This window comes from Lontra canadensis, unplaced genomic scaffold (assembly GCF_010015895.1).
Source record: "Lontra canadensis isolate GAN:19392208 unplaced genomic scaffold, GSC_riverotter_1.0 scaffold33, whole genome shotgun sequence".
NCBI classification, from domain to species: domain Eukaryota; kingdom Metazoa; phylum Chordata; class Mammalia; order Carnivora; family Mustelidae; genus Lontra; species Lontra canadensis.
The window spans coordinates 20004307-20022867 of record NW_022631027.1 but is presented as its reverse complement, the minus strand read 5'-3'; the positions used below and the strand labels follow the sequence as shown (position 1 = coordinate 20022867).

General features: G+C 37.8%; 1 protein-coding gene across 1 annotated transcript in view; it reads right to left on the bottom strand.

Annotated features, from left to right (window-relative positions):
• FAM102B (family with sequence similarity 102 member B) overlaps positions 1-18561 on the bottom strand; it is an 88640-nt gene that overhangs the window by 35527 nt on the left and 34552 nt on the right. The window contains exon 2 of the mRNA XM_032867265.1: positions 2115-2235. Within this exon, the coding sequence (XP_032723156.1) occupies positions 2115-2235 (121 nt within the window). The remainder of the gene's footprint in view (positions 1-2114; positions 2236-18561) is intronic.

The window sequence follows — 18561 nt, the reverse complement described above, 5'->3', positions numbered from 1 at the left end:
ATGTGGCCTTTTCTATTTTCTCATTGGTTGAAAGATAGCAAGACTGGAGTAATTCCCTTGGATCTAAAGATGGGTGCCATATGGTGAAGATGGCAGAGCTGCTCTACCAGCCCAGGATCCCTAGGCTATTACCCAAGAAAGACATAAACTTCTGTCCTGTTTACGTCATTGTATATTTGGGTATCTACTTCAGCAGCTTATGGTATGCGCCCTAACTAATACACCAAACCATCACAATCTGAGGAACTGGTTTGTTTCACCTACCTTAAATGACAAAATAATTAGTTGTTTGTTTTCTTGTAATAGACTGAGTGTCTTTAATTAGCAGTTACACTTTACTCTAAACTGGTTATATGTTTTCTTTTTATTAAAATTCAAAGACTGACTGGTCATCTTTCAAAAATTATGAGAACTCCATTTAGTAAAGTTTTCAATATGAGTTGCAGCAGCAATTAACGCAGAAGGAGAAGGTAGGATGCTTTACTCCTATCTCAGTTAATCCTCATAACTTTTAGAGAAAGCAATTATTATACTCTTAGGTTAGATGAAGAAACTGATTTTGAGGAAGTCAGAGAACTGCCTAAGGACTCCCAGTTAATAAGCAGCATATCTGGGACTCAAACCTAGGTCACTATGATGACATACACACTTTCACTGCATTATCCTTCCTTTAGGGAATCCTTGATGCAATTATTATTATTTTTTAAAATATTTTTAAAATTTATTTATTTGTCAGAGAGGGAGAGAGAGAGAGAGCACAAGCAGGGGCAGTGGCAGTTAGAGGGAGAAGTAGGCTCCCCACTAAGCAAGGAGCCCCATGTGAGACTCGATTCCAGGACCATGACCTGAGCTGAAGGCAGACACTTACCGACTGAGCCACCCAGGGGTCCCCGTTATGCAGTTATAGCTGCTCCAATTTAGACTGTTTTACAGGTCTATTTTCATTAAAGACTTAAAACCAATAAAATGTATATATGTATTTACATCTTAACTGAGTAGATTAAGCAATATAACAAAATATAGCTACACACAACACAATGCTATCAATTCACTCAAAAAGTAGAGAAAGTAAATTAAAAATACAACTTTTTATCTGATAAAGAAGGACTAAGACTGGAAAGGAAAAGAACAAGGCAAGGGACTCTTGCTTTTCATCCTAAGTTCTTCCCTTTATTTTTGAACATGTATATGTATTATACCGGTAATTTAAAAAATGTATATAAGATGTAGGAGCACCTGGGTGGTTTAGTCAGTTAAGTGTCTGCCTTTGCCTCAGGTCACGATCCTGGGGTCCTGGGATTGAGCCCCACATCATCGGGCTCCCTGCTCAGTGGGGAGTCTGCTTCTCCCTCTCCCTCTGCCTCCTGCCTTCGCTGCTTGTGTGATCTCTCTTAAATAAATAAATAAAATCTTCTAAAAATGTGTATAAGATGTAACATAAAGGTTACCTTTTAAAGCCAATAGTTTTATTCACCTGTAGTGGTTACAAATGGATTCCCTCTTTTTCACCCCCAGAAAAGGAGGATCACATACTTCTATATATATTAAGTTGATCCACCTGAGATTACCATCTTTGTAGGTTACTAGGAACATGCCTCAACCTAACGTGGAAAGGAAATGATATAAAAAACAAAACAGGGCCTTGGAGTTAGAAAGATTTTTGTTTGAGTCCCATTTTGCCATTTCCTAGCTATGTGAATTTGGGCAAATGATAACCTTTCTGAACTTGAGTTTTCCCGAAATTACAAAAAATAACACCTGTTTTCATGGTTGTTTTTAGACATAATATATGTAAAGTTCCTCAAATAATGCTTAACAATGAGAAATTTAATGGATGGCAGGATAAAGATAGATAGAACCCCCCCCCCAAATAATACAAATAGATCAATACTTCACTGTGTATTGATAGTGAGGTAAGTTTCTTGAGTAATACTTTATGACTTCAGGTTTTCTTAAATCCTATTTGTCACAGTAATTTATATTATTGCTGCAAGTGTGAAGTAGAATTACATGTAACAGTTCTAACGATGAAGTAGAGCTAAATAAAGTGAGTCAGTGACTACGGGACTAATTATGGTTTCTGAAAGGGGAGAAGTAATTGGCTATTTTTATACCTTCCTCACAGATACTCTGTAGATACAAGGATCCAGGATGCCGGTCGCGGCACTTGCACTCATTTTGCACATAAACGAGAACTTCTTCCTCCAGTGAACACAGTTTGCTTGTACCACTTCCCTGAATGGGGAGAGGGGAGAGAAACAATTAATTCCTATTCAACACGGGTTTAAAAAAGCACACACACTCTTTCACTCAGGTCTAGAATGCAAAAGTGACAGATTAAAACCCAGTATTTGGAAACACGAAGAAAACAAACTTCTAACAACGTGATCTGAAAATCTCTAGAAGGTTTTAATTATCCACAGAAACTTAAATTTTTTAAAAAAAGTGAAATTACTTATCAATTTACATCAATATAAATTGAAGCTTCACTACTTATTCATTTAGCACATAATACATATGTATTTCTGGTGTGCTGGTTATGTGCTAAGTGTCTGAGATATGAAGACGAGAACAACAGTGTTCCTAACCTTATAGGGCTTGTAGTTTACAGTTAGTATCAGAGACAGAAATGTAAACAAATACTTATTCTGAAATGAACTACTGCTATAGTTTTACTCGTGTTCCAGGCATAATAGCTACAGCAGCTACCACTTGCTGTCAGCTTACCCCATGGTATTTAAGCTCACAGCAACCCTAGGAGGTAGCTGGCATCCACTTTATAGATAAGAAAGATGAAGCCCAAGGAGAAAAGTTAACTCAAGGTCATTTAGGCAGTAAGTCCCGGCACTAGTATTCAAACCAGGACCGTTTAACTCAAAAGCCTACTTGTCCACAAAGGAAAGTTTGTATTTTCCCCACAAATCTGCTCTTTCAAGTTTCCAGGCTTTTGTACCTGCTGTTCCCGCTACTGTTTTGTGTAAGCGTAGAGGGCTTGGCCGTCAAACGGAAGGACAATTATTCCTCCAACAGTTAGAAAAGAAAGGCAAAGGGTGAAAATAAAGAAAAAACTGGAGAAACCAAAAGGGAGAGGCAAGAGATCCCAGGCTGAATAATTTTTTTATTTTCTTAGGAAAGGAAAAGGTGACGTTATTTCTATAGAATGACAGGAGATGATGAGTGAGTTGAAAATTAAGATAAAGGCTGAGGACAGTTAGGAATAACTGATGTGATGAATGTGATAGGCAACTGGTAGCTGCCTCAGTGAATAAAATGAATTTGTTCTGGGACCAATCAGTCTGGTTTTATGGATTTGTCTATCAACATACAGAAATCCAAGAACAGGAATTACAAAGCGAAAAATCATTTAAAAACCATAATCAAGTATGTTTTTATATGTGGTATGCACATGCATGTTTACTTAGACACATATAAATAGACACACAAAGAGGAGAGGAGGGCATGTATTTTATTATAGGTTTCAATGTGATAACTTTAGACATTTTTTTTTTTTTCATTAGGAACCTTTAGTGATTGGGGCATCTGGGTGGCTCAGTTGGTTAAGCGTCTGATTCTTGGTTTCAACTTGGGTCATGATCTCAAGGTCATGAGATGGAGCCCTAAATTGGGCTCCATGCTTAGCAGGGAGTCTACTTCTCTCCCTTTCCCTCTTTGCACCTCCCCCAACTTGTGTACATTCTCTGTCTCTCTCTAAAATAAATAAAAATCTTTAAAACAAACAGGAAAGGTATATTTACAAAAATATTGATCTAGTTTGGCTAGAGAGTAGAGGAAGGCAACATTAAGTCTGGTGGGCTTGGGAAGAGATTAAAAACTTAGCACAGCATCATAAATGTGAGCTTTCAGATAACTGAAATTATAGCGTAAAACAGAGATGAAGAATATGTTTTCATAAAAAATGTGACATTAAGGGGTGCCTGGGTGGCTCCGTGGGTTAAAGCCTCTGCCTCCGGCTCGGGTCATGATCCCAGGGTCCTGGGATCAAGCCCCGCGTTGGGCTCTCTGCTCAGCAGGGAGCCTGCTTCCAGTCCTCTCTCTCTGCCTGCCTCTCTGTCTACTTGTAATCTCTGTCAAATAAATAAATAAAATCTTTAAAAAAAAAAAAAAGATGTGACATTAAATCTTAAAGGAAAAAAAATACACTTCCATAACCTTCTGTTCCCATAATGAAAGCATATCAAAGTATAAATATCTCTGGTAAAGGTAAATATTTAAACAAATACAGAATAATGTAATATTGTAATAATGGTGTGTAAATTGCTATTATGCAGTATAAAAGGTCCTTCTTAAACTCTTCCAAAAGATAGAAGAAAGTACTTTGAAATTTATTTTATGAGGCCAGCATAACTCTGATACCAAAGCCAAAAATACCACAAAAAAAAAGAAAATTAAAGGCCAATATCCCTGATGAACACAGATGCAAAACTTTTAATAAAATACTGGTAAACTGAATTTCATAACACATTACAAGAATCATCCTATGCAAATCAGTGTGATAAACCACAGTAAAAGAAAGATGAAAACCAGATGATCACATTATCAGTGCACCTGGGTGGCTCTATTGGTTAAGCATCTGCCTTCAGCCCAGGACATGATACCAGGGTCCTGGGATCAAGCCCTACATTGGGTTCCTTGCTTGCTCAGCAGGTAGCCTGCTTAAGTCATGATCTTAGGGTCCTGGGATTGAACCCCGTTGGGCTCCCTGCTCAGAAAGAAGTCTGTTTTTACCTCTCCCTCTGCTTCCCTACCCTGCAACTTGTGCTCTTGCAAGTTATCCCTCTCTCAAGCATAAAATTTTAGAAAAAGAAAGAACTTCAATAAGCAATGTTACTTTATACCTCAAAGCTAGAAAAAGAACAAGCTAAGCCCAAAGTTAGAAGGAAGAAAATAATAAAGATTATCACAGACATAAGTCAAATTAAAAAATAGAAAAAAAAACAAAGAAACAAAAATAAGAGTTGACTTTTTTTTTTAAGATTGTATTTATCTATTTGACAGAGAGAGAAAGAGACAACAAGAGAGGGAACACAAGCAAGGGGAGTGAGAGAGGGTAAAGCAGCTTCCTACTGAGCTGGGAGCTCAATGTGGGGCTTGATCCCAGGACCCTAGGACCATGACCTATGCTGAAGGCAGTTGCTTAACCAACTGAGCCACTCAGGTGCCCCAAGAGTTGATTTTCTGAAAAAGAAATAAACAAAATCAAGGAACTCATAGCTAGCCTAAGAAAAAAAGAGAGAAGACAATCAAGAATGAAAAAAGAGACATTAAAACAGATCCTTCAGAAATAATAATAAAAAAAAAACAACCAGAAGGGACTATTATTAACAGTTATATGCTAACAAACTAGATAATCTAGAAGAAATCAATAAATTCCAAGAAACATACAACTTACTAAACTGAACCAAGAAGAAACTGAAAACTTGAACAGATCAATAACAAATAAGGAGACTGAATCAATAATCAAAAACTTCTGAACGACCACCACCACAAAAAGCCCAGGACCAGGTAGTTCTTGGTTGAATGTTACCAAACACTCACAGGACAATTTTCACCAATCTTTCTTAAGCTCTTCCAAAAAATAGGGGAGTCTGCTTCTCCCTCTGCCTGATGCTCCCCTTGCTTCTCTTTCTCTCTGTCAAATAAATAAAATATTAAAAAAAGAAAACGACATGATCACCTGAATAGATGAAATTAAGCACGCTTTTTCTGCAGCATCCACTCATGATAAAGACTTCCAACAAAACTGGTATAAGAGCAACTAACCTCAATACAGTAAAGACTATATATGAAAAGCCCACAGCTAACATCATAATCAGTAAGGAAAGTTTGAAAGCTCTTCATCTAAGATCTAGTGCAATACAAGGATGTCCTCTCTCACCATTTCTATTCAATATAGCACTAGAAATCCTAGCTAGAGCAATTAGTCAAGAAAAGAAATAAAAGCAAACAAATCAGAAAGAAAGAAGTAACAATAGCTCTATTTGCAGATGATATGATTGTATATATAGAGAACACTAAAGACCCCTCCCAAAAGCAAAATAAAAAGAAAAATATCTGCGGTATTTCTATACATAAACAATGAACTACTTGAAAACAAATTAAGGAAACAATCCCATTCACAACAGCAACAAAAAGAATACCTAGAAATAAATTTAACCAAAGATATGAAAGACTTGTACACTGAAAATTATATAACATTGATGAAAGAAAGTAATGAATATATAAATAAATGGGAAGACAGCCTAAGATTAGAAGAATTAACTGTTGAATGGTCCATACTACCCAAAGTGACATACAGATTCAACGAAATCCGTATCAAAATCCCAATGGGATTCTTTATAGAACTAGAAAAAAATAACCCCAAAATTCCTGTATAATCACAAAAGACCCCAACTCAGTCTTGAGGAAGAACAAGGCTGGAGGCATCATAGTTTCTAATTTCAAAATGTATTACAAAGTCACAGCAATTAAAAAAATATGGTATTGGGGGGGGAACCCCCAGAAATATAGACCAGTGGAACAGAATAGAGAGCCCAGGAAAATTCCACTCACTCACACTCAACTGATCTTTGACAACACTGCCAAGAAAACATAATGGAAAAAAGAAAGTGGTGTGAGAAAGACTGGTTATTCACAATAGAAGAATGAAATTGGACTCTTATACTACATACAGAAATCAATACAAAATGGATTTAAAAACTTAAACATAGGGGCGCCTGGGTGGCTCAGTGGGTTAAGCCTCTGCCTTCGGCTCAGGTCATGATCTCAGGGTCCTGGGATCGAGCCCCGCATGGGGCTCTCTGCTCAGCAGGGAGTCTGCTTCCCCCTTCTCTCTCTCTGCCTGCCTCTCTGCCAGTTTGTGGTCTCCATCTGTCAAATAAATAAATAAAATCTTAAAACAAAACAAAACAAAACAAAACAAAAAAACTTAAACATAAGACCTAAAACAGTAAAACTATTAGGAAAAAATAGAGAAAAAGCTTCTTGACATAGGTCTGGGCAATGATTTTTTGGTTATAACACCAAAAAGCACAGGCAACAAAAGCACAACTAGGTAAATGGGACTGCATCAAACTGAAAAGTCTGCAGAGCAAAGGAAATGATCAACAGAATGAAAAGGCAACTTATGGAGTGGGAGAAAATATTTTCCAACCGGATATCTGACAAGAGGTTAATGTTTCAAATATATAAGAAATTCAAACAGCTCAATGGCAAAAACAAACCAAAAAACCTCCATACAACACAATTTTAAAAATGGGCAAAAGACCTGAATAGACATTTCTCAACTGAAAATACAAGCCCGAAAGATATATGATAGTAATCACTAATCAATAGGGAAATGCAAATCAAAACCAGAATGAGATATGACCTCACATCTATTAGAGTGGCTTTTACCAAAAAGACAAAAAATAAGTGTGGTTAGAATGTGGAAAAAAGGGCACGTGGCTGGCTCAGTTGGTTGAGTGGCACCTTCGGCTCAGGTCATGATCTCAGGGTCCTGAGATCAAGCCCTGTGTCGGGCTCCCTGCTCAGTGGGTTGTCTGCTTCTCCCTCAGCCCCTCTCTCCCACTTGCTCTGTCTTGCTCTCAAAAATAAATAAATAAAATCTTAATAAATAAATAAATAAAATCTTAAAAGAAAAAAAGAATGTGGGGGGAAAAAGAACTCCCCTATATGGCTGATGGAAATGTAAATTGTTTATAGCCATTATGAAAAACAGTATGGCAGTACCTTAAAAATTAAAAATAGAATTACCTTATGATCCAGCAATCCTGTTCTGGATACATATCAAAGGAAATGAAACTGACATCTTGAAGAGATATTTGTGCTCCCATGTTCACTGCAACATTGTTCATAATAGCTGAGATATGGACACAACCTAAGTGTCTGTCAAGGGATGACTAAAGAAGGTATGCAACACACACACAAAGGAATGTTATTCGGCCACAAAAAAGAAGTAAATGTGGTAACATGGGTTAAGGGTGGAGGACATTATGCTAAGTGAAGAAGTCAAACACAGAAAGACAAATATTGCCTGACTTCACTTATATGTGGAATCTAAAATAGTGGAACTCAATGACTAGGATGGTGGCAGCCAGGAGTTAGAAAGTGGAGAAATAGGGAAGATCTTGGCCAAAGGGTACAGAATTCAGTTAGGCAAAATGAGTAAGTTCTAGAGATCTAAAATACCTCATGGTGACCATAGTTAACAATGCTGTATTGCATATTGCTAATTTGCTAAAAGAGCGGATCTTAAATGTTCTCACCAGAAAAAACAGGTAACTATGTGTGGTAATGGATATGTTAATTAGCTTGATTGTGGTCATCATTTTAGAATGTATACATAAATCTAAACATCTCAAGTTACCTGTTCTAAAATATTTCTTTATTTAAGAAATTATAAAACAATAAATTTTAATTATTTTAATTATATTTATATTTACTTATAAATATATGTTTATATTAAATATATATTATATTTATTTATATTAATATACACATTTATATTTATATAAATATAAATAAATATAATATTTATAAATATAAAACAATAAATATTTAATTAGTTTATTTAAAATAATATTTATTTATTTATTTTTTAAGAGAAAGAATGCAAGAGTGAGCGTGCACACATGACTAGGGGGAGGGGCAGAGGGAGAAAGGGCAAATCCCAAGCAGGCTCCCCACTGAGTGCAGAGCCCAACACGGGATTTGATCCCAGGACCCTAAGATCATGACCTGACCTGAAATTGAGAGCTGGATGCCCAAATGACTGAGCCACCCAGGTGCCCCATCAAGTTGTACATCTTAAGTATACATAATTAATTTGTTAATTAGACTTCAATAAAGCTAAAAAATAAAATATTATGGATGAAATGTTTTGTGCACATTTTTGTATATATTGTACATATTTTTCATGACCTGTATAGCCCCACCCAACGAAGCCACAAATAAGCTCAGATCCACTTGCTAGGAATTAAGACACTATCCAGACACATGAATACTGTCTCCCAAGTAGTAGACTGACATATACGCTAAGACTCGGGAGCAGGTTCTTATGTGAAAGTAAGAAAGTAAGGAGCCAAGAGATCAGGTTGGGGTGAATTAAGGCTATGAAAAGTGTACATGATCATTAATTAACTCATGATATCACACAACAAAGAATCCTTACTGGAGGACAAACTCAGAAATGGCGAAGGCAAAAATAACAGCCAGGCAAAACACTCTGGACAATACACTGCCAACCACAGTAAACACTAGATAAATAGTTGTTGACTGAATAAATAAATATCATGCATCAGTCACAAATAAACAGTCCCAACTACCGACTCCTGCCTATGTTATTTCACAATTATTCCTAAATCAACCCCTTTTCTGTGTCTAGCAATGCTACCCTCATTCAGTCCTTCAATAGCTCTTCCTTGAAATATGGCAACAGCCTCCTAAATGATCCTCACTCAAATCAACCTTTCTCATTGCTACCAGAGAGCTCCTTCGAAGAAACAAATTTCATAATGTCATTCCTCTGTTTAAAATCCTTCTTCACTGAAGGAGGGATCTGAGTGGCTCAGTCAGTTAAGTGTCTGACTCTCGGTTTCAGTTCAGGTCCTGATCTCAGGGTTGTGGGACTGAGCCCTGCATTCCAACTCTGTGCTCCGTGCAGAGTCTGCCTGAGAGTCTCTCTCCCTCTGGCTCTCCCCCTCACTCTCTCTCTACAGTAAGTAAATAAATTTTTTTTTAAGATTTTATTTATTTATTTGATAGAGATCACAAGCAGGCAGAGAGGCAGGCAGAGAAAGAGAGGGAAGCAGGCTCCCTGCTGAGCAGAGAGCCCGATGCGGGGCTCGATCCCAGGACCCTGGAATCATGACCTGAGCCGAAGGCAGAGGCTTTAACCCACTGAGCCACCCAGGCGCCCAGTAAATAAATTTAAAAAAAAAAAATAAAATCATTCACCACTTCCCCATATCTTGGAGGATTAGCTCCAACCTACTTAACATTGCCATGATTAGGTTCTGCTTATCTTTAGTCTCTTGACCCTGTCTGTCTCATACGGCTTGTCATTCCTCATGTACTTCACACTATTTCTCATTTGTATGCCCATTTGTATGTTCATGAGGTTTTCTTTCCTCTGTATGCCATCTACTCTCCCTTTCAACTTTCTACATTCACCCATTTAATTCTTACTTAAGAATTAAATGACCTGCTCTAAGAATCATTCCCCAACTCAGGTTCAGATGAAAGCCTGGTGTCATGTCTGCCTTGGTTCCCGTGAATGCCTCAGTGTCTGCCATTCTGTATCCTTGGGTACTGCCACCCAGGGGAGGGGCTGCCAAGAACTGGCCAAATTGGCTTCCTCCCTCATTCCATTCAGTCCTCGTCTCCCAGGATGCAGTCCTACTTTCCTTTTTTCTCTGCCTTGTCTCTGGCAGATGCTTCTATGATTACATATACTTCAAATGAACCAATATTTGAAACAACTTTTAAAAAAATTACCAGCTTAAAAATAGCTGTCCTTTCTTAAAAGGAATTCAAGTAGAAAAAGATGATAATTTAGGGGATCTTTTTGATTTTATGTCATGAGAGTAATAGCCCTGAATATTAAACAATTTATCTAAAAAAGAAAAAGTTTTGCATGCCCAAGGCAATTACTCAGATTTTTTTGTGATAATATTTAATGTGTACACATGCACACAAATATACATGCACATACACACAGCTGCCAGAAAGCTGTCCAAACTACAAAAGCAAACAAAAAAAGTGGCAAAGCTAGTTCGTGACAGTTTGTTATACTGATGGGTTACCATGGAAACAAACTCAGACTACTTGGCAACTGAGACAAAAGTCACATTTAGTAATGTTTTCCGTTATATGAGTCATTAATTTCCTATGAGTTTTATATGGTTGCTTAACCACTTTCAAGAAACAAAGCAAAAGAATAGGATTTGTGTTGATACTGTGGAAAGTCAAGTATTTCTAAGATAAACGATAAAGTTGCTGATTGTAAAATACATAAGCAAAGGACTTAAAAGAAGATAAATGTTGCTACGACCACTGTTTATCCTCCAAGATTAAAAAAAAAAGTCTAAAAAGTCTTTAAAAAATTAATATAAAGTGAAAATTATGGATCCTTTTTTTATAACTTAGTTACTATACCAGCAAACTGCATTTTTAATATTCTAAGAATAACTTGCATATGTATAATCTACACATATATTTAAAATTATGCCATGCCTTGGTAATTTCAAGTATTTTAAACTTTTTAGAAACAGGGATCAAAAACTGCTGTAAGGAATGCAAGCTGTTTTGCCAGACAATATTATTGCATGGAGGTTAGGGCTTATATCCAGAGCCAGTCTGCTTGGGTTCAAATCCTGCCTCTGCTACTGTTAGCTGTCATACTGGGCACATTCCCTAACCTCTCTGAACTTCTGTCCCCTCCTCCACGAAACAGGGGTGGTAATAGTACCTACACCTCAAGGCAGTTTTTGGAAACTAAGTGAATTATTACACACAGTGTTTGGAACAGTGTCTGGCTTACAGTGGATCTCAATAATAAATGTTAGAAGTTGCTATTATTAAGAATATAAGTAGTTCTAAGTCTACATGCATTTGTCCACCACAGAGAAATAATGATTAAATTTATGAGTAGGGAATTTTCTTCAACAATCAAAGGAGGTTTCTATTTTCTAAGTGATATAGATTCATAAGAAAATGAACCTTTGGGAACTGAAGCAAAAAATATATATATTTTAAGACTCCAACAATAAATTAGATCTGTAAAACTGTGACTTTTAGTTACAACACTAAGCCTATATGAATCTCTTGTACTCTAGAGGCATTTTTGACTTGTGTAACTGGGTGGACAGTACTATCATTCAGCAGAAAAAACTGAACACAGGGGATTTTCATTCATTCATTCATTCATTCATTCATTCATTCATTCATTCTGCTGGTAGTGTTTGTGAAGGAAATGATGATCCAGAGTTTGGACATTGTGAGGTTGAGGAGCCTGAGAGTCCCTCATTCAGAAATGTCCAGTAGGTAGACAGATATATAGACCTAGAATTCAAAAAGCGCACACAGCTGAAAGTACAAATGTTAAGTTCTTGGCACGTTAATGGTTATTGAGATCATGGGTATGGATAAGGCCATTCAGGGAGAGTGGGTAGAGCAGGAAGGTAAGAGGGAAGAGTCTGGAACTCTAGGGAACACTGATATGTAAGGTATGGGAGGAGAAAGGGGCAGGCAAAGGAGACAAAGGGTAAAGGGAGAAGCAAAGGAGATCCTGTTGTCACTGAAACCAAGGAAAGGATTTTTAAGAAGGCGTTGCCCAAGAATATCAATTGTTTCAAAGAGGGCAGGTAAGATAATGATGAAAAAGCAGCAAAAATGAAGTCACTGAGAACATGGAGAACACCAGCAAGTGTAGTTTCAATGCAAATGTGAGGGTGGAAGGCAGATCACTCTAGGAGGTAGAAATAGTAGTAGTAGAGTGGAGAAAACAAGGTGGCAGTCGGATAGGGACATGGAATAGAAAGAAGATTTCAACTAACATGCAGGAGATTTAAGTATGTTTTAGCACTGATAGGAAACAACCACTAAAAAGAAAAGTCAAAGATTTGAGGGGGTATGAATAATGGCACCAGGGCGGACCCATCTCTGAGAATGTCAAAAGGGATGTGAATTGAACAATAGTTGGGGCTCAACAGAAGAAGGGGATCCTCTTTCATCATGAGGAAGGGAAGAGAAAACATGCTCTAATGCAGGCAAGTTTGTCCACAGATCACTGTTCATTGTCCAGAATTTTTCCTTTTCCTTTTTTTTCTTTTTAAGATTTTGTTTGAGAGAGAGCAGGAACTAGGTGGGCAGGAGGAGCAGAAGGTGAGGGAAAGAGAGAATCTCAAGCGGATTCCCTGCTGAGCATGGAGCCCGATGTGGGGCTCCATCTCACAACCCTGAGATGATGACCTGAGTCAAAACCAGGAGTCAGATGCTCAAGTGACTGAGCCACCCAGGCTCCCCAACCTAGAACTGTCCTGGGTTCATTTAGAGACATTTCATTTAGAGACACACACTGCTACTTGGCATACAGTAGGTCCCCAAATAAATGTTTCAATACTTAAATGTTCATAATCTGAATATATTTTAAAAAAATCTTTGTAGTCACATGCAAGAAAGATTGTCATTCAGTGATTTAGCAGATGTCCTAACAGGACAAGTCATATTTTTAAAAGTATGCAAAATTATGCCAATATTTATAGTATGATAACTGAGTAGTTGTTTTTATGAGTAAAATATGAATTTATGTTCGCCAAAAGAGACATGTATTTAAGTTCCCATATATATAGAGCCATAGATTATTTTTTCTATATACTTTTTGGTCACATTTCTAAGCATTTTATAGAAACCATTAGAATAATATAAAAAAGGAAGACTAGCACCCAGTTCAACTGTCAGTTAACACACAGTTTTTCTATTTGTAACTTCTCAGCTTAACAGCCAGTGAAAGAAAAGCAGGATGATATATAGAAAGAGCAAAGGATAGAAAATCAAGATGTTTTCTATTATGAACTAGATAAGTGAGTTGTAACAAGTCACTTAACCTAACACTTCAACATCTTCATTTAGAAACAAGTGTTAAAGTAGATACTAAAATTTCATGATTCTCATGTATCAAAATAAATATTTTTGACAAGAAATTTTTTAAAGATTTTACTTATTTATTTGACAGAGAGAGAGAGAGATCACAAGGAGGCAGAGAGGCAGGCAGAGAAAGGAGGGGAAGCAGGCTCCCTGATGAGAAGAGAGCCCAATGTGGGCCTCAATCCCCAGGACCCTGAGATCATGACCTGAGCCGAAGGCAGAGGCTTAACCCACTGAGCCACCCAGGCACCCCTAATAAGAATATTTTATCACCCAAGAAAATTAATTTGTTTTGCTGTAAACATACACATTCTATATAGCATTACTTCCCTACTTTCTAGCAAGGACAGTAGAGATGAAGGAAATAATTTTAAAAAATGGAAGTAACAGAGAAAAACCCATTCCTAATCTAAGGAAAGATCTTATACTACAAATTTAAGAATACACAGGATAGTTTCAGAAAATTTAACGAAAATTACATAGAACTTTAGGGAAAAAACAAAAGGAGCTGCTTCAGCAGCAGCTGGCCAACAGGACCCCCAAAGTCTCTGTCGGGAGCAAGGTGCTGCAGAGCGATGCAGCCTGGGAGGACAAGGATGAATTTTTAGATGCAATCTACTGGTTCCAACAGATCATCCCTGTGGTCCTAGGTGTCATTTGGGGAGTGTTACCATTGTGAGGTTTCCTGGGAATAGCAGGATTCTGCTGATCAGTGCAGAAGTCCTGTACCTCTAATTCAGCAACTACCTACAGATAGGTGAGGAAGAATATGGTGGCACATGGGAGCTCACAAAAGAAGGGTTTATGACATCTGTTGCCTTGGTCATGGTCATTTGGATCATTTTTTACACTGCCATCCACGATGAATGATGGTGTACAGAACCCACCTGCTCTCTTTTGGTCCAAAGGAGCCTCACAGTTATAGCACACAAATGGGATTGTCAGGGGACCCTGGCCATGTGGAACCTGGAAGACCCATGTTTCCTGGACCAAGAATCAGTGTGTTGGGCATCAGTGTTTTCTGCAATGGTTGTGATCTGAAACTTTTTAAGGGAAGCGTTTCTAAATTGTCTACTACCAACCATTTCTTCTTGGATATCATCATGAAACACATGTTTGCTGATGGGAGCTGTCATTTAATTTGATACACCTCTGGATCCAAATGAAGCATTAAACTGTCCTCCTCACTTCTCCACCAGGTATACAGTTTTTAAACTATCAGTGGCATTTCAAGTCCTCTGCAAACAGCGTGGTTGTGTGTGTGTGGGCCACAGCACAGTAGAAGCAGCGTCTAATAACAGTTCCACTGTAGAATGTTTTCGGGTACTTGAATAAGTCAAAATTTTAATTGAGGAAAAAAAAGAAAACTACACAAAGCTTCCCTATTTCAATAAGGTGAAATCTTTCATGAACACATGTACTTAAAATTAAGTTATATACATAGTAATGAAAATATGATCTCTACAACTTTTTTTTTTTTTTATAAACATATATTTATTTTTTCCCCAGGGGTACAGGTCTGTGAATCTCCAGGTTTACACACTTCACAGCACCCACCATAGCACATACCCTCCCCAATGTCCATAACCCCACCCCCCCCCCCCTCCCAACCCCCCCTCCCCCCAGCAACCCTCAGTTTGTTTTGTGAGATTAAGAGTCACTTATGGTTTGTCTCCCTCCCAATCCCAACTTGTTTCATTTACTCTTCTCCTACCCCATTAACCCCCCATGTTGCATCTCCTCTCCCTCATATCAGGGAGATCATATGATAGTTGTCTTTCTCTGATTGACTTATTTCGCTAAGCATGATACCCTCTAGTTCCATCCACGTCGTCGCAAATGGCAAGATTTCATTTCTTTTGATGGCTGCATAGTATTCCATTGTGTATATATACCACATCTTCTTTATCCATTCGTCTGTTGATGGACATCTAGGTTCTTTCCATAGTTTGGCTATTGTAGACATTGCTGCTATAAACATTCGGGTGCACGTGCCCCTTCGGATCACTACGTTTGTATCTTTAGGGTAAATACCCAGCAGTGCAATTACTGGGTCATAGGGTAGTTCTATTTTCAACATTTTGAGGAACCTCCATGCTGTTTTCCAGAGTGGTTGCACCAGCTTGCATTCCCACCAACAGTGTAGGAGGGTTCCCTTTTCTCCGCATCCTCGCCAGCATCTGTCATTTCCTGACTTGTTAATTTTAGCCATTCTGACTGGTGTGAGGTGGTATCTCATTGTGGTTTTGATTTGTATTTCCCTGATGCCGAGTGATATGGAGCACTTTTTCATGTGTCTGTTGGCCATCTGGATGTCTTCTTTGCAGAAATGTCTATTCATGTCTTCTGCCCATTTCTTGATTGGATTATTTGTTCTTTGGGTGTTGAGTTTGCTAAGTTCTTTATAGATTCTGGACACCAACCCTTTATCTGATATGTCATTTGCAAATATCTTCTCCCATTCTGTCAGTTGTCTTTTGGTTTTGTTAACTGTTTCCTTTGCTGTGCAAAAGCTTTTGATCTTGATAAAATCCCAATAGTTCATTTTTGCCCTTGCTTCCCTTGCCTTTGGCGATGTTCCTACGAAGATGTTGCTGCGGCTGAGGTCAAAGAGGTTGCTGCCTGTGTTCTCCTCAAGGATTTCGATGGATTCCTTTCTCACATTGAGGTCCTTCATCCATTTTGAGTCTATTTTCGTATGTGGTGTAAGGAAATGATCCAATTTCATTTTTCTGCATGTGGCTATCCAATTTTCCCAACACCATTTATTGAAGAGGCTGTCTTTTTTCCATTGGACATTCTTTCCTGCTTTGTCGAAGATTAGTTGACCATAGAGTTGAGGGTCTATTTCTGGGCTCTCTATTCTGTTCCATTGGTCTATGTGTCTGTTTTTGTGCCAGTACCATGCTGTCTTGATGATGACAGCTTTGTAATAGAGCTTGAAGTCCGGAATTGTGATGCCACCAACTTTGGCTTTCTTTTTCAATATTCCTTTGGCTATTCGCGGTCTTTTCTGGTTCCATATAAATTTTAGGATTATTTGTTCCATTTCTTTGAAAAAAATGGATGGTACTTTGATAGGAATTGCATTAAATGTGTAGATTGCTTTAGGTAGCATAGACATTTTCACAATATTTATTCTTCCAATCCAGGAGCATGGAACATTTTTCCATTTCTTTGTGTCTTCCTCAATTTCTTTCATGAGTACTTTATAGTTTTCTGTGTATAGATTCTTAGTCTCTTTGGTTAGGTTTATTCCCAGGTATCTTATAGTTTTGGGTGCAATTGTAAATGGGATGGACTCCTTAATTTCTCTTTCTTCTGTCTTGTTGTTGGTGTAGAGAAATGCGACTGATTTCTGTGCATTGATTTTATATCCTGAAACTTTACTGAATTCCTGTACAAGTTCTAGCAGTTTTGGAGTGGAGTCTTTTGGGTTTTCCACATAGAGTATCATATCATCTGCGAAGAGTGATAGTTTGACTTCTTTGCCGATTTGGATGCCTTTAATTTCTTTTTGTTGTCTGATTGCTGAGGCTAGGACTTCTAGTACTATGTTGAGTAGCAGTGGTGATAACGGACATCCCTGCCGTGTTCCTGACCTTAGCGGAAAAGCTTTCAGTTTTTCTCCATTGAGAATGATATTTGCGATGGGTTTTTCATAGATGGCTTTGATAATATTGAGGTATGTGCCCTCTATCCCTACACTTTGAAGAGTTTTGATCAGGAAGGGATGCTGTACTTTGTCAAATGCTTTTTCAGCATCTATTGAGAGTATCATATGGTTCCTGTTCTTTCTTTTATTAATGTGTTGTATCACATTGATTGATTTGCGGATGTTGAACCAACCTTGCAGCCCTGAAATAAATCCCACTTGGTCATGGTGAATAATCCTTTTAATGTACTGTTGAATCCTATTGGCTAGTATTTTGGTGAGAATTTTTGCATCTGTGTTCATCAAGGATATTGGTCTGTAGTTCTCTTTTTTGATGGGATCCTTTTCTGGTTTGGGGATCAAGGTGATGCTGGCCTCATAAAATGAGTTTGGAAGTTTTCCTTCCATTTCTATTTTTTGGAACAGTCTCAGGAGAATAGGAATTAGTTCTTCTTTAAATGTTTGGTAGAATTCCCCCGGGAAGCCATCTGGCCCTGGGCTTTTGTTTGTTTGGAGATTTTTGATGACTGTTTCAATCTCCTTACTGGTTATGGGTCTGTTCAGGCTTTCTATTTCTTCCTGGTTCAGTTGTGGTAGTTTATATGTCTCTAGGAATGCATCCATTTCTTCCAGATTGTCAAATTTGTTGGCATAGAGTTGCTCATAATATGTTCTTATAATTGTCTGTATTTCTTTGGTGTTAGTTGTGATCTCTCCTCTTTCATTCATGATTTTATTTATTTGGGTCCTTTCTCTTTTCTTTTTGATAAGTCTGGCCAGGGGTTTATCAATCTTATTAATTCTTTCAAAGAACCAGCTCCTAGTTTCGTTGAAATTTTCTATTGTTTTTTTGGTTTCTATTTCATTGATTTCTGCTCTGATCTTTATGATTTCTCTTCTCTTGCTGGGTTTAGGGTTTCTTTCTTGTTCTTTCTCCAGCTCCTTTAGGTGTAGGGTTAGGTTGTGTACCTGAGACCTTTCTTGTTTCTTGAGAAAGGCTTGTACCGCTATATATTTTCCTCTCAGGACTGCCTTTGTTGTGTCCCACAGATTTTGAACTGTTGTATTTTCATTATCATTTGTTTCCATGAATTTTTTCAATTCTTCTTTAATTTCCTGGTTGACCCATTCATTCTTTAGAAGGATGCTGTTTAGTCGCCATGTATTTGGGTTCTTTCCAAATTTCCTCTTGTGATTGAGTTCTAGCTTCAGGGCATTGTGGTCTGAAAATATGCAGGGAA